Consider the following 22,985-nt stretch of genomic DNA (forward strand, 5'->3'; position numbering starts at 1 on the left):
TTAAAAGAAAGCCACAAACAATGCAAAATGTTTTAATAATTATTGACTGAAAATCAAAGCTGAGATAGAAGCACATCCTCCACTGTCTCTCTCCTGTTACGGGGAAAGTCACCTAACTATCTCAAAAATTCATTAGGAAAAAGAGAGACTTAAACATGTCAAAAATCTTTATCCTCACTCCTGCCACCCCTTCCACTCCCACACCCACCATAATCTATCTTTAAATACTAAAAAACCTGAAATAAGTGTGCAAGAAATGCAGGGTTCCTTCATAGAAATGCAAGTTATTAAACTGCAAATTGTGCTATCCTCCCCTGCCCAGAGAAACAAATTGGATGGAATCACTGAAGTTAACTACTTTCTCTTCAGATTTCCAGTGCCACATACTCTACATTGTAAAATGCATGAGAATATATCAGTCCCGAGCATCGTGTTCCTAACATGTTTTTTAGGAAACACTCCTGTAATTCTCAGACAATCACAAAGGTGCCACTATAAAACCTGCAGAAACAGCTCAAGAAAAGAGTTGAAAAATCAAAATTCTGCTGTTGTTATGCCAGAGCAACTGGGGGTGGGGAGGGGAAATCAGGCCAATGTCTGTTATTTATAAACTACCATATATGTGCAAGACATTTGACGTGTCTTGTAAAAAGATGAGGTTCCTGCTCCAAGGAGCTCAATATCTAGTTTAGTTAATGCACTTGCCAATAGTTCACCCACAAGAAGATGCAGATCAGATCCATGCAGGAAACCATCACAAAAGAGAAATGGGTTTGAAAGAGGCTTTACATGGCACCTTTCATCCAGAGATCCTAAAGCCTTTTACAAATCACTTTACAAGCGACCACTTCTAGGGTGAAATCCAGCAGCTGTTTAACAGTACACAACTCCAACACATGACTGTGATGAGGAGTGAAAACTATATTCATTTGAAACTGCATGGGGAAATTTTAGTCAGAATGTAGTTATTCATAATGTAATTTGTTCTGTTATCCTATCTGCATAAAGCAAACAAGCATCATGGGATCTTTATAGAGTCAAGCCCACAGTTTTCTCTCTCGTTGGAAAGATGTCACCTTCTACATCACAGTCCCTTCTTGAACTATGCTAGGGAAATAGTTCTATATGGATTTAAAGGGAATGGAGCCATCTGCTGAAGACTTTCTGCAGCAATGGACTTTCCATAGCAGTCTCACACCTAAATACTAACAAGGCCTAACAGTGTTTAGCTTATCCAGGGAGTTCACAGCCCAAGGAGGCTGAAATGTAATGCTACTGCATTCTGCCTCTCAACTTCAATCAAGTCAGTGTCAGGAAATCTTTGGTGTCTAAGAAGAGGCTGATGGAAGTGGGCAATATGTATAAAGGAATACTAAGGGAGGGATGGGACAGGAGAAGAACAGACTGAGTGTGTATATTACAGGTACTATAGTTTGCACAGTTATGGATATTCATTGCTGTCCCTGGATTTTCTACATTAAGGCTGATGCTGGTATTGGCTCTCTGTTGCAGTAAAGAAATCCTCCAGAACACTCTGTGTGTACTCAAAGGTAGGACGATCTTCTGGTTTGGTCTTCCAGCATCTCATCATTATGTCATACAGCTCTTCTGGGCAGTTTTCTGTGCGCGGCATTCGGTATCCACGCTCCAGGGCACGGATCACTTCTGGGTTAGACATCCCTATAACACAACAATAGACAGGAGGGAAACCGAGTATTAAAACAGGTGTTTTCATTTTGATTTTTAACAATCCCTTTAGGAAGTGTGATCCCCAGACACAGGGACAGGAAGAAAACACAGGAAGAGGGGGTGGGGATAAGCCCCTATACCACTACCTGGGAAAGGTACAGCAATCAGAGACAATGACATTCAAAGCAGTATTAACATAATCATTTTTTATCCCAATAAGAGAGATCAATTATGAAGTCCAGTTCTGCATAACACTCCAAAAATAAACACCATACTCTTCATTTAATAGGCAGCAGGTTTAAAAACAAACAAAAGGTAATATTTCTTAATACAACACACAGTCAACTTTTGGAACTTGTTGCCAGGGGATGCTGTGAAAGCCAAAACTATAACAGGGTTCAAAAAAGAACCAGATAAGTTCATGAAGGACAGGTCCATCCATGGTGTCCCTAGCCTCCGTTTGCCAGAAGCTGAGAATGGGCAACAGGGGATGGATCACTTGAGGATCACATGTTCTGTTCATTCCCTCTGAAGCACCTGGCGTTGGCCCTGAATTTCAAAGGTGCTGACCATCCACAGTCAGTGGTGCTAAGCATCTCTGAAATCAAGCCGTGTCTCAAGCTGGGTGCCCAGAAGTGGAATCACCTAAGTTTAGTGGACACCTTTGAAACTACAGACCTTAATTTCATGGCCCTTTCTCAGTCTCTAAAACTGGGGCTGCTGCTTTGGGCTCTGTGCACTTTGATGTCTGCCAATTTCAACTGGAGTGTATTTTTAGGCTATAAACAGTGAGTAATCAAGGTTAAATTAAGAGCACCAGCTGGGTTTCAATCTTTCACACCATCCAGTCTGGGCTGGTACCTGCCCAAACAGCAAACGTGGATGAATGAATAATACATGTTGGTCAGAGATGTGACCACACCATGCCCAGGGTACTCTGCCTTTTACTTCTTGTTCCAAGGCTTTGTCACCTGGAACTCTGTGCTCATGATCCTGTCTTCAGACGCTGCTCCCCAGCTTTTGTGGTTCAAAGTTCTCAAGGCACCCTTCCTTCCCTGATACCGTTCTAACTTCAGCTAGAAGTAGATTATATGGACAAGCCAAGAATAGCATATGGAGACATTTCAACTTCCTACCTGGGTATGGGGTCCGCCCATAGGTAACTATCTCCATCAGGAGGATTCCAAAGGACCAGACGTCTGATTTTATGGTGAAAGATCCAAAATTGATGGCTTCTGGTGAAGTCCATTTAATGGGAAACTTGGCACCTGGCAAATAGATCAAAATTGTCAGGTGTAACTCACATGCCAAGCGGTCAGAAGTGAGGCACATAGCAAGATAAGTAACTAACAGAAGGATGTATGGAGATGCAAGTTAAGTAGCCTCCATGTTACATTAACCTATGTGGTAACTTCTTCCACATGTCCTCGACATGCAAATTACGCCAACTCAGACTCCCGTGTACCTGGGTAGGTAGGTGTAAGAAGGCCTAAGGGAGTCTAAGTTACACCATCTTACACATCACCTCTGAATTTGGCCGTCCATGTGCATTTTGTCATGCCTATTAGGTTATGCAAGCTGCATTTGTGCATGGCATCCACAGCAGCTCTCTCTACCTTCCCGGGCCGTGTACTCGTTATCCTCAATGATTCTGGCCAGTCCAAAATCTGCAATCTTGCACACCAGGGTGGCTGACACCAGGATATTGGCAGCTCTCAAGTCCCTGTGGATGTAGTTTCTCTGCTCGATGAAAGCCATTCCTTCCGCAATCTTTAGAAAGGGGAGAAAGTGTTTGTGAGCCACAGAAACAGACCTTATCCATGGGCACCATGAAAGACATTAGCTGATCATTAACAAGCACCTGGAAATCAAGGACTAGAACAATGAGTGCGCAGTGAATCCTCTCTCTCTGGGAAGAACTGCGGTGACAGACTAAATCCCTGTCCCCTAAGGAAAGGGTTGTTCATTGAGCTTCAAGACAGGGGATCAATGAAGGCAAAGACCAGGATTCTGGGTGGCATTCAGCCCTCTGCAAAGGGTCAACACGAGGCTTATGCACCACTTACACGCATTGTGGGGAGATGGCAGAGGACAGTGGCTGATGAATTGAAGTATCAGAACCAGACTTTGCAAATTTCCATGAACTGGAAGCTGGGATATAACCTGTTCACCAACCGTCATGCACATGGACTCACACAAACATCCATGAATTTGCCAGCACTCACACACGAGCTAGTGCGCACATCATCATAACCCAAATCTGCTGCCACAGGCCCTCAACTCTACTATCAAGACCTGTGGGACTATACTAGGCTCATGTCTGCTTTTAAGCTGCCTCAGCGATAATCTTTTTCCAAATCTCACTATAACTGCACACGTGGAACCATCTCTGCTGACCCCCCTGCCCCAGTACATGAAGAAGAATGTAAGTGAGAACATATACAGATCTCCCATTAGGATGGAGAAACTCCATAGAACTGAGAGCAACTTTCCCAGAGCCTAAACATATATGAGCACAGTTCTCCCTCAGACATCTCTCCCATGGAGTTCAGTGGATGTGGTGCCCGAGATGTCTAACTGGAGAGTGGGAATTTTAAATTCAGACTTGCCCATAGTAGCACTGAATATTACATCTAAATAACACTCCCTTGTTATCTGACCATGCTCATATGGGGGAGAGCCCAGTAGATGGCACTCGCCTCAAACAACACAGAACACTCATCAAGAGGCACTCAGACAGAGCAATGGGAGCAGGCGGCTACAGAGAATGGGACACTAGGAATAGACTATGGAGCTGGAAAGGAAAGAATCCATGGGGATGAAGTATGCATACTGCACTTGCTTACCCCTGTGGAGAATCTGGCCCATAGAATTTGGGGGCCTAAACTTTCAAATACTTGCACCTGTGCTGTCTATGCAAAAAACAAGTGCCACAGACACAAGAGGTAATTTCACACTCAGGAACCTATTTGCACCCACAGTTACTCATTCTGAATGTGCAAACGTGCTGCTCACCCAGCTGCCCAGGAGCTATTTGCATGTATTGCTGCCTGTCTCTGGGAAAGCTGGAGGAAATACTAAAGGTTATTACATTAAATACATTTAATACATTAAAGGTTCTAGCTACGCCCTTTGTGAAGGCTCTGAGAGCCAGGAAAATGACGTGCACAAGTGCATATCTAATTTGCATAGGCATTTACCTGAGGCAGCGTGCTCTAGTGCAGAGGTTCTCAAACTGTGGTCCGCAGACCACCAGTGGTCCGCAAGCTCCATTCAGGTGGTCCACGGATAGTTCCCTCTAAGGTGCGCGCCTGGGCAGCCACACACGAGAGCATAAAGGGCCACCCACCTAATTAGTGGAGCCGCACAGGCATGGCTCCACTAATTGGGTGCCTGGACCCTGGAGAAGACACATGTAAGGTGAGGTAGTGGCCTTTGGAGTAGGTGGGAGGGGGCAGTGGTATGAGAAGAGGGAGTGGGGGGAATTTGGGATGTGCAGGGTGGTGGTCAGAGAAAGAAGTGACTTTCCCCAGCTCCAGGGCTGCGGCTTCCAGGGACACGGTCCTCCTTCTCAGCCTCCGCTCTGTGGCGGGGGAGAGACCCCCCTCCTTCCCAGCCCCAGCTCGGGGGCTGCCATGGCGGGGGAGAGAAGGCACATCCATCACATTAGAAAGGTAAGACTACGGATATTAAAATATGAGTTGTGTGCTTTTATTTGTAGAACAAAATTTTTTTAATTATTATGACTTTTTTTATATAACGCTTTTATCCAAAGCGCTTTCCAATAGTTAGCTAACAGTACAAACAACATTTGGAAAGATCATTAAGTGGTCCACCGAGACCCTCAGCAATTTTCAAGTGGTCCGCAAAAAGAAAAGTTTGAGAATCACTGCGCTAGTCCTAGTGGATAGGGACTGAACTAGGAGACCTGGGTTCTATTCCCAGCTTTGCCATCAGCTTGGGCATGACCTTATGCAAGCTATGTCATATCTCTGCCCCTCCCACCTTTAGCTTGTCATTTCGAGGGTAATCTCTCCAGGCCTCAGACACAGTCCAAAAGCCCTGGTCTGCACTAGAAAATTAGGTCTGTTTAACTAAGTCAGTCAAGGGTGTGAAAAATCCCCTGCCCAGTGTAGTTATGCTGACCTAAGTCCCTCTATAGACAGTACTAGGTCGATGGAAGAATTCCTCCATCAACCAATCTACTATCACCTCTCAGGGAGGTGGAGTCCCTATACTAACTAGAGAATCCTTCCGTCAGTATAGTTAGTGTCTACACTGAAGTGTTACAGCAGAGCAGCTGTGTCACTGTATCATCTGAAGTGCAGACAAGTCCTTACCAGGGGCGAGTCTGCACTTCAGAGACTTTGCTGATACAGCTATACCAGCATAGCTGCACGGCAGAACTTCCTTGCGTAGACACAGTGCATGCTGACAGAAGGTGGTTTTTCTTCCAGCATAACACCACCACCTCCCTGAAGCACATTAGCTATGCCGAGAGAACCACCCTTCTGTCAGCATAGCTGCGTTTACACGGGGGTTTTACTGACAGCTATGCTGGAGAAGGGGTGCGGCTTTTTAACACGCCTGACTGACATAGCTATGCTGGCAAAATTTAGTAGTGTAAACCTGGCCTGTGTATATGTACTGTGCCCACGACCCTGGGACTGTTACCTTGGCTGGCGCTTCTAGCTGCTATTGAAAGAGAAATAATAATACATTTGGATACACAATCAGATCACTTCACACTCAGATTAGATGCACAACTGCACATCCAACTTCTCTGAAGATCTGGTACTGAAAATGTTATTTCAAAAGCTATTTTCAGGGAGCACTCTAAACTCCTGTGAAATCTTTTACTTTCCTTAGCCTTATTGTCAACCCACTTTCCCCTCTGCTAGGAAACTACTTTTAGACATGGCTTCTGCTAACACACTTGTGCCAGGCAGGGTGTATGGAGCAAATGTTCATTATGCCCCCTTCCAGGAGCCTTGCCCAAGACTACACTAGTCTCATGTTTAAAATGGTTTCCCAACATGGGGTAAAGTGGAAAACAGTTGGAGCCTTGGGGAGCTGGAGAAAGTGCCTGGTGGTTCAAAGCATGAATTTTTGACTGAGTAAAGAATGCCCTGACTGGAAAGCTGCATGGCCCTGCCTGAGTACTGTGGTGTCTGGCAGAAAGGTGTCAGAGATGGAGCCACCAGGTGGCCTGTGGCTTGTAAACCAGATCACCAATACACAGAGTTATTTCTGCTGCTCCTCTTTGAGTTACACACCTGGCAATTAGCTGACTTCGGCCATAATTGTTGTATCCTGGAGACAGGAGAGAGCAAGTCTGGGTGACCAGAAATAAAATGAAAACTTTCTCCCCCCTCCCGCTCTCCTGCTAGTAATAGCTCATCTTAAGTGATCGCTCTCCTTACAGTGTGTATGATAACACCCATTTTTTTCATGTTCTGTGTGTATAAAAACATCTGCACTGCATTCTTCACTTTTATGCATCCGATGAAGTGAGCTGTAGCTCACGAAAGCTTATGCTCAAATAAATTGGTTAGTCTCTAAGGTGCCACTAGTCCTTTTCTTTTTCCCCATCTAGACTCCCACAAAGAAAAGTCACCAGAATCTGTAGTAAATTCTGTGGCCACTAGAGCATAAAACCAAGGGCCTTAATAGACACATTTCAGAGTAGCAGCCGTGTTAGTCTGTATCTGCAAAAAGAAAAGGAGGACTAATTTGTTAGCCTCTAAGGTGCCACAAGTCCTCCTTTTTTTTTTTTTTTTTAATAGACACAGACTCCTCCAGATCATGACATGAGAAAGGCTGGGACTGGTTCCCTGCCAGATAGCTGACCAACCGGATCCTTTACAACACTAACCAGCTGCACAGTCCCCAGACCTCTAACTGCCACTGCCAAATTCTCTAGTTAAGGGTTTAATCATCAGAGAACAAACTACTTCCCCTTCAGCCACCACCACACACCTGTTTCTCCTAAGCTTCGCACAGCTGTACTGTGGGGCCCAGGGACAGTTGTGAACAAGTGGCCAGTTGTTCCAGAGAGCAGAGTGAGAACACCAACGCATCAGAGACGGCGCAGGGAAAGGAAACTCACTGGATTATTTCCATGTTTCCTCTCCCAAAGCAGAAAAAGCACCAGGTCCTCCCCACCACCTGCACGTTTTCCTGGGGCGTACGAGGCCTATTTGCATATTCAAATCAGGCTGACAACTCTCCATTGTTAGATCCTGAAGAGTTGGATTCTTCACAGAACCTAGCTGGTCTCTACCCCCTCCCTCATCATCAGCTTTTACCAGGAAGGAACATCCCAGGCAGGGGTTTGCTCCCAGCAGGTAACGACCTACAGGCCAAATATTTCTCCTGATCGTTTCAGCTTTTGAATCTAACACTCTTCCTTCCAGTAACACAATTTGGCCTTTTATGCCTCCCAATCGCTTCCCAAACACTCAGCTGTTCCAACTCACACCCCCGATGGAGGAAAGGAAGTATTGCTCTTTGCCTTTTAAAGACAGGGAAACTCAGCTAGACAGGCAGCCTGGCCCTCATCTCACTTACACTTCAGTAGTTTACACTGCCCTCAGCAAGAGAAGAGGCAGGCCTCGAGTTCAGGGACTTTCTCAAAGTCACACTGAGTTAAGTGGCACTACAGGGTTCCTGGTACTCAGTCCCATGCTCAGTACTCTAGACCACATTGCCTTTGAGGTCAAGGGCCCTTCTGCTCTGTAACCACCCCAGTCTGCGGTCTGGCCTCTTCAGCTCACACAGGGCTCACAAACATGCCAAGAGACCAGTTGTTTTGACCCCAAAAGGTCAATTGCTGCAGGAACTTGAGGCCTTAGCACAAAGACCTTCAGCTCAAACTGGCCTGCTTCTCTCTCACCACTGGCCTCTGAGCACAACTCCATTCCTCCTCCGTGGCTCATGCCCAAAGTAGGAGCAGAAGTTTCTCTGGCCCCCCTTATGCCCTCACCGTGCTCTCTCCTCACCTGGGCAGAGAAATCAATCAGCTTCGGGAGAGGCTGCTTGTTGCCTTCATCGCTTTTCAGGAAATCCAGCAAACTGCCTGCAAAGGGCATGACAGGAAAGTGGTCAGGGCCTGGCCAGCATGTTCTGTCCGTCGCCAAGCCCCTGGGTCATGGCCTGCAAACTTAGCGCGCTGCCCACGTCTGCTCAGGGAAACGCAGAGGGGAAACTACAGAACCAGCCTCCCAGGAGCGATTTCTCAATCCTGCACATCCTCAGTGCTGCAGCCAGAAGGATTCAGGCAGAAGATGGGACATCTCATGCTCTGATCCGCGAGATGTGTCTCCTGCCTCCTTTCTGCATGCCCGTGGAGTGGGGTTAGTCTGGGGGGAGGAGGAGCGCTAGCTCGACTCCATGGGTTTCTCATGCTTCTTGCCTTTTTCTTTGTTCTCTTCCTGTCATTTCCCATGCTCCTTCCCTCTTTCCTGGCAACAACTGTTATCACATACTTCCAGCCATGAACCGTATCCTGGCCAACTGCACGTGGGCAATGCACTCCTCCCGGACTGAGGGACAGCATGTGTGGAGGGGTATGGGCAAACCGTGTCTGCCTGGAGCTGCCAAGGAGCATACCTCGCCTACCCCCAGGAGGGCCCTGAACAGCGTTATCACCTGGTATTAGTATACTCGGGGCTCCACCTCTCCCTCTGCCCCAGAGGCAGGTCAGCTGGGGGGGAAGTTACCTTTCTCCATGAATTCAGTGATGATGTAGATAGGCTCTTCCTTGGTCACCACCGCGTGCAACTTCACCAGCTTGTCATGCTGCAGGCTCTTCATCAGGTTTGCTTCTGCCAGGAAAGCTTCCACTGACATGCTCCCTGGCTTCATGGTCTTCACCGCTACTTTGGTGTGTTTGTTGTAGGTGGCTGGAAGGGATAGGAGGACACTAGGATGCTTCAAGGCCATTCCCAACCAGCCTGGGGCTGCTGACATCACTAGCTGCTTTGAGAGCAAAACTGTACAGGGCTTCCTCTCTTCCAGTGGCCATGGCCCTGTCCCACTCTGCACAGTCACAGATCAGTCCTGTTCTAGTTACAGCTCAGGAACCTGATGCAGGTGCTAGCACCCCTGAGGCTGCTCATCTCTCTTCCTCCACCCACAGTGACTCAACCCCTCTCAATTTGCACCGAGGCTTCTCTGCCCTGGGAGATCATTAGATTTCACAGGCACGACCCTGGTTTGTATGGACACAATTGCTACATGAAGGCTGGTGGCTAGACATATCCTTCAGTGCTCTTCCACCTGCACCTGGCCCAGCCCTGAGAGGCAAATCATAGGAGAAAGAAAAGCAAAATTTGGTTTCATATATCCAATTATTCAAATCCTCCCTTCTCTGCAGCTGGAGAGATCAGTTATTTACCTGCCTCCTTCCAGTGGTCTCCCTTTCTCATTGTCTACTATATCCCTCACCTCTTGCCTTCAGAGCCCCTTCATCATTACCTCTTCTGTCTTCCCTTTCCCCTTGACCCCCAATCCTTGCTCTTACCCATCCAGACTTCTCCAAATTGCCCAGCTCCCAGCTTCTTCTCCAGCTTCAGGGATTCCCGGGGGATTTCCCAGGCATCTTTCTCCCAGGGTTTCTGTGGCTTTGGCGCAGCGCAGGGGAAAGTGAGCTTCTGGCACAACCCATCACTTTGGTCTGAAAAAAGAGGAACAAGATCTACCAACCAGGATCAGTCTTTTCTGCCAGGCAGGATGAGTCCGGGCTACAAAGCTCTGTGCCAGCGTTTCAGCAGGTGAGCGGCTCCTCTCAGGCTAGTAATAGCATAAGGGCCAGTGTAGATGCAGGGGTTTTCACCACACGCAGAATTTCACGACTCACATAGCAGCTGGCCACATAAATAATGCCATTCAGTCCAGCCCTAAGGACTGGTTTTGCTTTAATGGGATAAACGTTCATCTGCATGGCATGTGACCTCCAGTGTGAAGTCCCCCCTATGCACTAAGTAGGAACAGGTCAGGAAGCTTCCCCACAGTGCCCGGCATCCTGGGATTTTGGAGTCTGGGGAGCACAAGCCACTTCTGGAGTGTGGGAAAGTTTCCGACGGTGCCGCTCTCCAAGCCTCTGCTCCTGCGTGCAGATTGCTAGGTATGGGGGTAGTTTGGGGATGTGGACGCCCGCTGCTAAGAACTGGACTACAGCCAGCAAACTTATGTCCTAGAGCATCCAACCGGCTGTCAAGCATGAACAATTTGCAGGCACCAATGACCAGGGCTGGAGTCAAAGCACTAACCTAGAGGTAGAAGAATCCATAACTGATAGACAGCCCCTAAAACGAAGGAAAGAAACCAGGAACGGAGCCCTGACGGGCAGAGAGAGGGAAAGAGGTAGCAGGAGCGAGGAGATGCTGCAGAGAGACAAGGCTCCAGGGAAGCCGCCCACCCATGGCGATAGCAAGGCAGCCCGGGGGCAGCAGTGTGTATGAGCAGCACTTTCTCTGTGAAGGACCCAGCACGGGTGACATAGGACTCACTCTGATAGTGGCTGACCAGATCCTGGAGCGTGGCAAAGCTGTTCCGAGGGGAGATGTAGAAGCCACCGCTGTCCAACGTCCGGATCTTATAGTGCTTCACTGTGTCTCCATTTTGGGAATCAAAGTCTCTCACAGACAAGGAGTAGCTCCCTGATTCAAGAGACAGACATGCAAATGGAGACTCCAGGGGTACTGGCAGGCCCTGTTGAAAGCGGGTAGCTACAGGCTCCTTGTTCTGTAGCGCTTCCACACTTGCACAGGTTACCCCCGTAATGCCAGCCTGAGCTCCCCTCCACGACACCACTGCCTCCTAGTGTGGACTGCCCATGCCACAGCGACCTCCTCACCATGCAACCCAGCTCATTGCTGCCAAGGGCAGCTAGTTCAACAGCCTGCAGCAATGCCCAAGGGAAAGCAGCTCTGCTAACCGCTCCTCCCTTCTCCCCTAAGTGCCCGCATCCCTTTGTCTGTTGTAGGGATTTCCAGAAGCATGGCGGTGGGATTTCTAGGCTGACACTCAACCCCTTACACAAGGAAGAGTTTGCAATGGGCTTGTTTATTGAAGCACTGAGCTGAGAAGCGGATAAACTCTGCCCTCCCTGATCATCCGCTCCTCCTAACCTCAAGGGGCGTGTCAAATGGGGTCATTTCCTGCAAGCCTACCCCTCCCACATGGATTAGGTTACTTTGCAACATTGTGGGTGACAGCGATACATTAGCAGAACTAACCCTATGTTCTGGTAGCAAGAGGAATCGAGTTAGACACCCAGCGCAGAGAGGGACTGGCAAGGGGGAACTTTCAGACCGTTGTTCATTCCCTGCCTGATAACTGCTGCTTTGTCTGGATCAGGATCACCCACCCCCACCCAACCTCCTCCTGCCCTGTCTCAAACAGCAGAGGCCTTCAATTCCACAAGGGGCAGCACCCCCTCTGCTGCCCCCTTCCTTACCTCGGGTTGTCTCGCTGTCCCGGATCATGAAGGACCCAATCATATTCCCCGGAGCGAGGAGGTGACGCTCTGCATCTTTCCGGCTGACTCCTTTGAAAAACCACCTGTAGGGTGAAACCAGAGCTGACCCCTGCCCCCCGCGCTGAGCACGCAGGTGGGTTCCCAGGCTTTCTGCTTCTCAGACATTCCTGAAACTCTGCCCACTTAAGCCTTTCCAGGACAGACTCAAGCTGAGGGTGACGGTGAGTCAGGAGAGACTGCTGGACAAGCAGCCTGCTTTGCCATGGTGTTTCTACAACACAGCACTGCTTTGTCAGGGTCATTCATGTGACATGGCAGTTACAGCTCCCATGTCTCCATCACTGGGCTGCAAAGACCCAACCCCCCATTACCTATGCTTTGGGGACTCACCATGGCGTCTATGTCATGCCTTTCAAATGGATCTCCCTGGCACACAGGAACAGGAAGGAGGCTTCCTGGGTGATCTCTCCCCCTGGCCTCACTTTCTCCTCTGGACTCTGAACAGCCAGGTCAGGGCCACAAAGGGTTGGGGGGCTGGAGCCCACAATTAACCATCCCTTCAGCACTCCGGGCATTCCCAGCCCCCTGAAGGAGTGCGTGGTGGAGAGAGACCAGGGCAGAATTAGGGCAACTCATTCTCTGGGGTGTATGGGGAAGGGCAGGGAAAGCTTATGGTTCCCGTGAAGGAGGAGAAGGAGTCTGTGGGGAAGTGGGAAGCAGAGACTCTGGTGGCCAGCCCCAGGTCTGTCTCTAGGCAGGAGAAGAGTTTAACCTTCCTGGAGATGCAGCAAGCAGAAGCAGAAGATCAGCAGAACAGAAATGGGAAGGTTATGCCCGAAAAGGCAGCGAACGGCAGACACGATGGGCAACGGAGTGCAGGTTATTCAGCTAAAGAGGGATCTCTGAGGTTATCCCTGCACAGAGATCCTGCCCCACCCAAATGAATGGCAGACTCACTCTTCTGTCTCCAGGGAGTTTACCCGGGCAACGTAGTTACTAGGGATGTAGCCTTCTTGCCCAGTCAGCGCCTTTGCTCTCCACCACTCTCCTGACCTGAGGAGAGACAGACATGACATTGCTCCCATCACCCGACATTGCAATGGGAGTCTGAAGTGCATTTCCGTCCTCCCTACCCCCCAAAGGCAGCACTTCTAAGGCATCTCTGATGACCTTCTAAGGCCACTCCAGGCGAGGCAGCCTTGTAGCAGAGGAAACTCTACAGGCTCAGAAGCCTAGAGAAGAGTAATCACAGGGAATAAGCCTTCAAGGTTCCCCAGGACCCACAGAGCCAGCTGTCAGGTGCTCAAGAAAAACAGGCTAGTCTTACGCCATCACTCATTGAGCCTCAATGCCTTCCACTCCCGCAGCCAGGGAGCCGGGGCTGCACTTACTTCTCCAGGACCTTCAGCTGGTCTCCTTTTTGAAAGCTCAGGTCGTCACTGTGTATCGCTTCATAGTCATACAGGGCCAGGACGATGTAGTCGTCGGAGCCTGCAGGGAGGAACACACACCCTGTCCCTCAGAATGGCAGAAGAGCTTCTCCTGGGCACAGGTAGTGGGGTGGGGGGGAAGCAGTTGACTCAGACACAAGACACCCTCACCCCTCTCTGTCCACAGGTCACGGGGACCCTTCCATTATTTCAGTGGATCCTTCACCTGGAGGGGCGACTGGCTGTGGCCCCTGGGAATTCAGCTTCCATGCACATTCAGTCCTGGCTGACCCCACACTGTTTCCCCTGATGGATTCCAACCCGGACTAGCCAGGATCAGGCCCCTCTGGTGGGTCCTTCCGAATTCACCCAGCCAACCCCATTATAACAGCAGAGTCCCCTCCACTCGAATAGAAAACACAAAGCCAACAGCAAAGCGCTCGTCTCCCTCACAGTAACGTACACACTCGCGCCTTCCCTCCCCACACACAAACACACTCGTGCACAGCAGGGGCAGGGACTGCAGACCTGGGGGAGGTCCCATGGGGGGATAAGGATTTATGTACCTGTCTGTTTTCGAGTTTTTGATGAGCTTGGGATATGCCTGAGCATCCAGAGGCACAACACTGAGCCTATTACAGTTGCTGGCACCCAGAACCCAAGTGGAATCCGAACCCAAGTTCTCAAAGGTGAAAGGCGGGTGTATTACACGCAACACTCAGACAGCTCGTATCAGGGAGGGGTCCAACCAGGGCACCGGAACAGATCCTCTGCTCTCGGGGAGTTTGAACCAGATCTGAAGCCTGCAGCTCACATTCATCTCCTACGCTCACTCTAACACAGCTGCCTGCAGATCATATTTTATACATACCATCCGCTGTGTGGGGCTGAGTCGTGCTGGAGGCGTTATTGCTCTGGAAAGCAAGACGGGGAGGGGAACGGTTAGAGTATGAAGTCCCCAGACGTCACACAGACCAATCGCTCCCCTGCAGAATGGAGATGGGCCATGGACGGCACTGGAGACCATGTGGAAAGGACATACTCAGGGAGACTGGGCTCAGCAGAGCTGGGAGTTGCACCATGAAAGTCTGGATGGATAGCGGGATGGAGCACACGCTCCTGTGGGGAGCCACAGCCCATTATGGATGACGAGCTCCTGCAATATTTATATTCTCTCTTTAACCCATTCACTGCTGATCTCTAGTGGAACCATGACCTTCATCTCCTCCTCCTCCTCTTCCTCCCTCTCAAGTGTCTTCCTCCTTCTCTGACCCCTTCCTCTCTTTTTCATTCTCCATTAGCTTCTTCATTTCCATCAGCTTACCCTCTTGCCTGACCCTGGGAAGGATTGCAATACATTTGCATTCCCAACCCAGAATAAACCAGCATTACCCCCCAAGCCACAGGCACAGTGACCGGTGACAAATAGACTCCTTCTGCTATGCTGGTCCCAGATGCCCCAAGAGCAGGTTATCCTACTGCCTAGGTCAAATCCAAACAGAAACATTGGCTGGTGGTGGGGAAAGAGATTCCATAGCTCCCTTTTCTCTCCTTTAATGGCTGGATCTTGCACCTCATTTCCCTTTGCCCCTGGTCTTGACCCATCAGTAAATACAACAGCAGCAGGACCTTCCCTAGCGCTCAGAAAGGAATTTCCACTGACATTCCCACTTACTTTCTTGTTAGTGGATGTGGGGTCTTTCACATAGTGGGGCTGCAGGAAATTAGGGCTAGAATCAGCTTTGAAGTCCTTGCCATGCACTCTGGCATCCTTGGATTTCACACAGCCCATCCTGCAGTGGAAAGAAGAGAAAGAAAGATAGTTTCTCTGGCTCAGTGCTGCACAGAAAGGAAATAACTTTAACACTGACAAACCCATGTTCACGCCTACATAGCCATCAGCACACCCTATTAGGCCCCCACTCATCTAGCCTGCTTGGTCACCAGCAGCAGCCAGTACCAAGTGCTGGAACCCCAAAAGGAACAATGACAGAAAAACCAGCCCAGAGGAAAATCCCTCCCTAACCCCAGGCAGTTCGCGGTTGGTTTACATAATACAGCAGGATTATTATCATGACGACTTCCAAAGGAGCCCAAAGACATGGTAGAAACTTCTCCAAAAGGAAGGAATCTTGACCCCAAGGAGCTTACAAAATAACATTAGACAGGACTCAAAGAGAGGAAGGGGGAGGCGTGAGGGGTCTCAGCAGGAGGATATTGTGGTTACTCAGGAAGGGCTAGAACATCATGGTGAAACAAGGAGATGTTTTTAAATTTGTTTTATTCAGAGAAAAGAGAGGTCTGAGTTGGTGAATCTCATGAAGGCATCACAGCGAAGAGGGGCCTGAAGGAAGGACATGATGGAGGAGAATTGGGGGCCTTGCAGCCCGAGCATGCCATGCCAAGGGAGCACAGGATGCACCTGGAGACAGCTGGGGGAGAAGTGACAAATGGCATATGGAGGCCAGCACCACTGGCAGCGTGGGGGAGGCAGGGAGTGAGGACACCCTGGCTCGCAGGGCGGAGAGACAACTCCCCAAACAGCCACAATCACAGCCCTAGCAGCGTGCTCCCGGACATGGCCACTGGCACTGCCCACTTGGGAGGACCTTTGGGGACCGAGATACCAAGAAGCCAAACACCAGGGCTTCTACTCAGACAAGACCCCCACCGGCCCAGATCCTGAGTGATACTGAGCAGCCGCAGTGCTTATCAGCTTTCAGTGGGAATCGCAATCGCACAGCACCGCTGCGGATGCAGCCCTTTGAATTCAGTGCGAGTTCCCCTCAGTGAGGGTGGTAGGACTTGGCCAGATAATGATAATCCTTGTTAAGAAAAAAAAAAAGTCTTTGTGGTTGCCAAAGTACCCTCCAAACACTAGTTAATCTGCACCCGTGTGGGAGGGAAGGACACGCACACGGTTGATCTCATGAACACTCCAACGCCCACGAGAGTAACAGGTGCTCAGCACTCTGGAAATTAGTCTGCAAGTCACCTGCTCTGCCACACGCATCCCCCTTGCAGCAGTGCCTGGGCTCGACCCTGCTTCTCCCACTCCACAGCTCAGCAAACTGCATGGGACTTTCTGGGCCTCAGAGTCCGGGGAAGTCAAAACTGTATTCCCTGTCTCTTGTTCGTCCAAGCTATCCCCGTGACTGTACGGCCTTACTCCAGGCTCACTGCTGCATGCTCAGAGTCTTCATCTCACTTGAACTGCATGCTATTTTGAATCATATTTCACCAAAGACAGCCGCATTGTGGCTGCGGTCACAGGCTTGAGGCAGTAGAGTAGCTGATTAACTGTGTTTTAAATAGACATAGGACCTGAGCCACAGAATTCAGATGCAGGCCAAGATGTCCCCACAGTTCAAGGACTTTCACGCCAAGGGCTCAGCATTGGTCTATTTGTGCAATGGTGTTGGATCTAAAATTTGCATCAAAACCAATGGCTGGGGGCTTGCTTAAAAAGAAAACCTCAATGTAAAATGTCATTAAGGTTTCATGTCCCTCCTGCCCCCACCTGCAAGGTCTTTCCATAAGTCAGGATTTCCAGGCGTCGTGCTGTAATAATTGGGGTCTAGCAAGGCTATCACCACAGGAGTGACGTTCTGGAACAGCCTTCCCAAAGAAGCAGTGGGGGCATAAAACCTGACTTGTGATAAGACTGAGCTTGATAAGATGATGGTGGGGATGGTAAGATGAGATGGGCCACATGCCATTGCAGGCAATCTGTGACTGCTAGTAGCAAATACCCACAACGGCTGGAGATGGGGCACTAGATGGGGAGGGCTCGTAGTTACCACAGAGAATTCTTTCCCAGGTGTCTGACTGCTGGATCTTGGCTGACAGGCTCAGGGTCCAACTGATGGCTATATTTGGGGTGAGGAAGGAATTTCCCCCCAGTTCAGATTGGCAGAGACCTTTCCTCTGCAGCATGGGGCCCGGGTCACTTGCAGGTTTAAACTAAACTAGAGTAAATGGTGGATTCTCTGTAACCTGAAGTCTTTAAACCATGATTTGAGGCCTTCAGTGACTCAGCCGGAGGTCAGGGGTCTGTGACAGAAGTGGGGAGGTGAGGGTCTGTGGCCTGCGATGTGCAGGAGGTCAGACTAGATGATCACGATGGTCTGTTCTGGCCTTAAAGTCTACCCCAACTGTGAGCTCAATAGTTGGAAAGTGGGAGAAGGTTTCTAAGCTGTCACAATGACTGTAAACAGAAGGGGTGCAAACAGGAGATTAGTTCTAACAAAAAGGTCTCCTGACACCAAGCAAGCACCGTGTTGAGGTCATGACTGGTAAAGAGAAGAACGGAACAGGAAATCAATGGCCCAAAACTAGTGCATCAGACATTAGTCCTAACTGGGGGACAAAATAACGAGGGGATGGGCTATTCCACCAATCACTCTCTTGTGGGGGCTGTAAAAAGACACTTTGGGGAGAACCAAAATGAGAAGGGTAGACTGACTGAAAGCACCATCCTGGCTACCACCCTCACAATCTCCTGGGACCCCAGAATCCTCCAACGACATTGCCACCTCCCCCAGCTCCCACTAAATCCCATCCACCACTTGGAACGCGAGCATCACTCGCGTCAGGCCAGAAGGCTGTTCCAGCACCGTTTTTTTTCTTTAAGAGCCAGAATGGCATTCTGGTACTTCTGCTGGTCCTCGGCCAGGTAGCTCCTTTCCCCTCCCCAGCAGGGGAGCAAGGGGGCTGGAGCCACCAGGAGCCCGGGCATGTTGGGAGCCAGGTGGCAGGGCCACTCCGAGAGCAGCACACCAGCCCCAGATCCTCTCTGGTCCCTCCCAGGGCCTCCTGCTGCCCTGTATTGGAGCACTTATTTATTGTTTCAGGCCTGTAGCACAGAATGTGAGACTTGGGTTCCTGCTACCACCCCTCCCTCCTGTGGCCTCTTCCTCCCCCACTTTATTTCTTCTCCTTCCTCTCTCTCTCCTTTTGCCTTCTGTTTAATGGGAGTCTGGCTCAGTCCAGCCAAGACAACTGCATCTTTTGCAACACTGCTGGGAGCCTGGGACCAGTAGAGCTAAAAGCAGTGCCTTCAACAGCCTGGCATTGGTACGAGTTTGCCAGGTCTCCAAGTGGCTGTTAAGCCGGCGTGCTGGGCCAGCGTTCGCTAGCCATGAGAGCGCAAGTATGAGTCTGCACCGGAGACAGATGTTGCATTTTCTGTCTTTGCTGTTCTGTTCTCTCCACTCTTGTGTGTGTGTGTGTCTTGTTTTATCTTGCAGGAAACAGGGCCGGACTTTAACAGCAGCAGCAGCAGCTCCAGACCAGTTCAACTCTCTGTTGCTCTTTTCCCCACAAAGGACTCAGTGGTAGCCATGTTAATCTGTATCAGCAAAAGCAACGAGGAGTCCTTGTGGCACCTTAGAGACTTGTGCCCAAATAAATTTGTTAGTCTCTAAGGTGCCACAAGGATCCCTTGTTGTTTTTCCAGAAAGGACTGTTATTACCATCTTTAACACCATCGCTAAACAAAAAACCAGCTGTCAGATGGGGGTTTCCTTATGAAAACTCTCTACAGCTAATGGAAACAAGGGATATTGTTAAAATGAAACATTACTGAATACTTTACATGCCAAATGCTTTGTTTTCCCTGCTTTTCTGTATCCTTAATGAAAGATTATAAAGATTTTTAATGGTGTGTTTGTCTTGGGGCTAAGCAGCCTGAGGTCACTCAAGCCATGTTTAACTGTGCAGCATTGTACAGTGACGGGATCATGTAAACACCTTTGACTCTCTGGGCCCATTTATTCCATCAAAATTAGTACAACAGTAGACAATTGCTTTGGAAAAAAAACAGACGCCAGAAGGGAGAAAGTCACTCCAACAGCCAGCTACTCTAGCGATATCTGCCCATTGCAGTTCCTTCTGTTGGGAGATGTCATATGCACCCAGAACAAGATTCCCAGCGTACCCCTGCCCATGGCACTGCCAGAGCAACACAAAACAATACGGGCACGTTGGTGAGTGAGGCCCTGAGAATTACAGGAACAGCAGCCACCTGGCCTAAGGGGTGGCACTAAGGGCAAATTATAACGTAGACACAGAAATCCCTTACACTGGCACATGTAGTATCTGCTCCTATGTGCAGACCCTCCTCCCCCTCCCTCCCGTGACCTGTGAAACACCATACAAGGAATTAAAAGAAAAAAGGAATGAGTGAACGGGGCGGGGGGGCGGGGAGGGAGGGTACATGGAGTACTCCCAGGGCTGAGGGAGTTCAGTGTGAGCTTGATGGGAAATGCAGGTTGGGGGAGCCCATCATCTGATCTGAATTTGCCAGAGGTGAAGGACTTCTGGAGAAAAATCACAGAAGCAAGATGGAAAAGACCCATGAGATCATGCAGTCCCTCCTGGTGCCAATGTGGGATTGTCCCCAATTGCACATTCTCTAGGGCTTTGTCCCTGTCTGTAGTTTGCGTCCGCCACGTTCCTTGGGAGACTATTCCACTGCCCCAAGGAGCAATTCCTAACACTCTCCTTAACTTAACCTCTCTAAATCTCACCCCATTACTCCTCATTCTAGTCTCTTGCTCTGCCCCACGGTACCCTCTCCAACCCAGTTTCTGGGTTCCTCATCATCCTTTTACATACTGAGTTAAGTTAGGCAGCTGCCATCCCTCACCCAGCTTTTGTAAACGCTTTTCAAAGTTCCCTGTGAAAGGTCAGTGAATCTTTAAAGTGTCAGCAGTGAACGGGCCACAAGAAGCAGAGACGGAGAAGGAGCAGCTTCCTGGTGTCCTGTGGAGACCTCACTCAGAACGAGAGAAAGGAAGTGCTTGGTGCTGCAGACAGAAAGGGAAGAGAACCACAGCATAAGCAAGAGATGCCACGTAACTGATAGCACACACTGCACCCCTCCCACCAGGATGGAGACCAGGAGGTGGTGAGCAAAGCGACAGGGGGTTCTTTCACCAAGAGAGAAGTACAGCTTGGGCCCCATCCTGCAAGAACTCCCTTGGCTCCCAGCAGGAGCTGAGGACACCCAGCACCTCTCAGGATGGAGCTGGTACCTGAGCCGCAGGCGAGGCAGTGAACAGCAAACTAAGAGACATTTGAAACCAGTTCTTCATTTTGGAAGGAACCTTGTAGCCTGCCCAAAGATATAACTGCATTTCTCCAAACAGCAGAGAGAATCAGGCCCTTCCTCCCTCCCCCCCCAAAATCTGTTCTAGGGCTCCTCTACTCTGCCAGTACCAACCTCCTCAGAATCCAGGAGAATGTGCCCCTCTCCAATCAGTGGTGCTGGAACTGGGGGTGCTGCTGCACCTTGTAGGTGGAATAACAAACACCAAATACATGGTTTCCATCACCAGCACCCCCCACTATAAAAATTGTTCCAGCCCCCCGTCCGCAATAGATGCTCCCCTCCACTGCTCTACACTGCTCCCTTGTAACACAGATCTCCTACCAAGGAGCTGCAAAGACCCCCTCCAATGAGCTGTCATGCACCTCATTTCTCAGGTGGAGCTACCAGACTGATAGACACTTGGCACAATCTTTATGAAGACCCTTTGGGCCCCCTACACTGGGCTGCGGGCAAAGCCCTGAGCAGCAACAGCTTTCTATAAAGGGAAAATAAAGTCCCAGCAGAGGGACTTAGAACACAGGGCAGAGTCCCGGCCTCGATGGCTCATTCTGACTGCGTGTCTGCAAGCCAGCTTCTGAAGTCCTTACTCAAGGAGTCAGTGAGAGCTTTTTGGGATACCCCAACCGGTGGGTTTGGCCCTGTGAATTTTATGCAGTTAGAAAGTACTAAATGTTTGCTTTGTAACTCTCAGTAGTAGCATGGATGGCATCTTCCCGATAGCCAAAGGACAGTGGTTTTCAACCTGTGGTCCGCAGGCCCCGCAGGTCCACAGACTATGTCTAAGATTTCCAACGGCTTCCGCACCTGCATTTGAAATGTTTTAGGGGTCAGCAAATGAGAAAAGATTGAAAACCCCTGGGCTAGGAATCTGCTTAGTAGAGACTCTATTTTTACTTTACTGTTTTCTTTCATCTCCACTCTCAACTTGTTTGGGTGCATTTAGTGTCAGCAAAAGGGTCCAGATTAACAGGCCTGGAGATGGAAGGAGTCCTCTACCCATAGGACAGGTCCAGCATGCGAGGAGGTACCATGCAAGCTTCCCCCATACACTGCTCAGCCAACAGGTCACAGGCCTGTTCAGTACAACACTTCTGTGACGAGATATAACTATTAGGAACTGGACTGAGAGCTTCCTTCCCTTCATTTTACCATGGTGTGACTTTTCTCTGTGTCCATTTTCATAATAAATGAGGGGTATTTAAAGGTGCCCATTCTCCATATTGCTATCTAGAAGCAGGGATGTTATGACTCAGTACTATGAGTTAGCATTATATTTTCCAAAGCTCAGCCTCCACTTTCTGCAGGCTCAAAATTGAGAGAGCAAATATTTGGAGATGGATGGCTTGCAGATCTTGTAGTTAGCTGTCCAGCTGCTAACTTCTGCACGTGACAGTCACTAACCTGGGGGGCGGAACTGGAGTGCAGTTTTTCAGATGCAAATTCTACCTCTAAATAGGGAGGCCAGGCTGAACCCCTGCTGTAAATTTGGGGCTTAATTTTGTATGGTTATGTGAAGAAGAGGCCAGGGTCTGGGACAGCTATTACTGCTGGAATTGATAGTCATTGTACTGGAAGTCCAGCTCTGGCTCCAGCCTGAGACGCTGCCTTCACCATGAGCGAGGGTCTGAGAGGAAGATACGTTCTAATTACATTTCTTTCTGGAGGAGGAGAGGAAAAGAAAACATTTATTTTTCAAAGTCACCACAACGTGTGAAACGCTGGAGCCAAATTCATTGTCGCGTCACTGAACTGAAGTCAGGAGTTCCACCAGCAAGGACAAATTATTCCCAGACCTGTAGCAATAACAGAAACCCCGTGTGATGTAACGACACTGCCCACCTCAGAGTGTGGGAAGCCAAGCTCCAGTTGTAGATTTGGGGCACTGCACACTGGAGGAGTGTAGCTAGTTGTAAGTGGGGGGGGGGGGGAGGGAGAGAGAGATGATTAAGAGTTGCCAGCACCTAACTCTCAGGGGTTGCCCACACATCAGCAATTTTTAAGGGGACCTAAACCCATGTGTCAACATTTCAGCTATTTTATTTCACACATGGAAAAAAAACCCCATACCTCAATGCTGATAACTTCAGTTCCTTCTCTGCAACCTGGCAATTACCTTCAGTTCCTGAATAAAAGACCACAGAGTATGAAAAGTCAACCTTCAGTTCTTGAATTCATAAATAACCTTCCAACACACTCCAGGTGGTCTATTTGCAGGCATCCAAATAGACAGTGTCTGTGTCTGCACATTCCCGGCCACAATCTTTACTTA

The 22,985-nt window shown here is 49.4% G+C and overlaps 1 protein-coding gene across 5 annotated transcripts in view; it reads right to left on the reverse strand.

Moving 5' to 3' along the window:
• Positions 1-22,985, reverse strand: part of HCK (HCK proto-oncogene, Src family tyrosine kinase) — a 31,422-nt gene continuing 8,437 nt past the window's right edge. For 3 of the 5 annotated variants that reach the window (XM_077831846.1, XM_077831845.1, XM_077831847.1), the window contains exons 2-14: positions 22,784-22,838; positions 15,278-15,395; positions 14,474-14,516; positions 13,564-13,663; positions 13,130-13,225; positions 12,152-12,255; positions 11,202-11,351; positions 10,214-10,366; positions 9,411-9,593; positions 8,691-8,767; positions 3,306-3,459; positions 2,826-2,957; positions 1-1,680 (exon numbers count right to left, since the gene is read on the reverse strand). In XM_077831846.1, the coding sequence (XP_077687972.1) occupies positions 1,478-1,680; positions 2,826-2,957; positions 3,306-3,459; positions 8,691-8,767; positions 9,411-9,593; positions 10,214-10,366; positions 11,202-11,351; positions 12,152-12,255; positions 13,130-13,225; positions 13,564-13,663; positions 14,474-14,516; positions 15,278-15,394 (1,512 nt within the window). In that variant the 5' untranslated portion in view covers position 15,395; positions 22,784-22,838 and the 3' untranslated portion in view covers positions 1-1,477. Of the gene's footprint in view, positions 1,681-2,825; positions 2,958-3,305; positions 3,460-8,690; positions 8,768-9,410; positions 9,594-10,213; positions 10,367-11,201; positions 11,352-12,151; positions 12,256-13,129; positions 13,226-13,563; positions 13,664-14,473; positions 14,517-15,277; positions 15,396-20,251; positions 20,412-22,783; positions 22,839-22,985 lie in introns of all 5 variants that reach the window. The other 2 variants (XM_077831849.1, XM_077831850.1) reach the window with 2 other exon arrangements.

The sequence above is a fragment of the Eretmochelys imbricata genome, chromosome 13 (assembly GCF_965152235.1).
Source record: "Eretmochelys imbricata isolate rEreImb1 chromosome 13, rEreImb1.hap1, whole genome shotgun sequence".
NCBI classification, from domain to species: domain Eukaryota; kingdom Metazoa; phylum Chordata; order Testudines; family Cheloniidae; genus Eretmochelys; species Eretmochelys imbricata.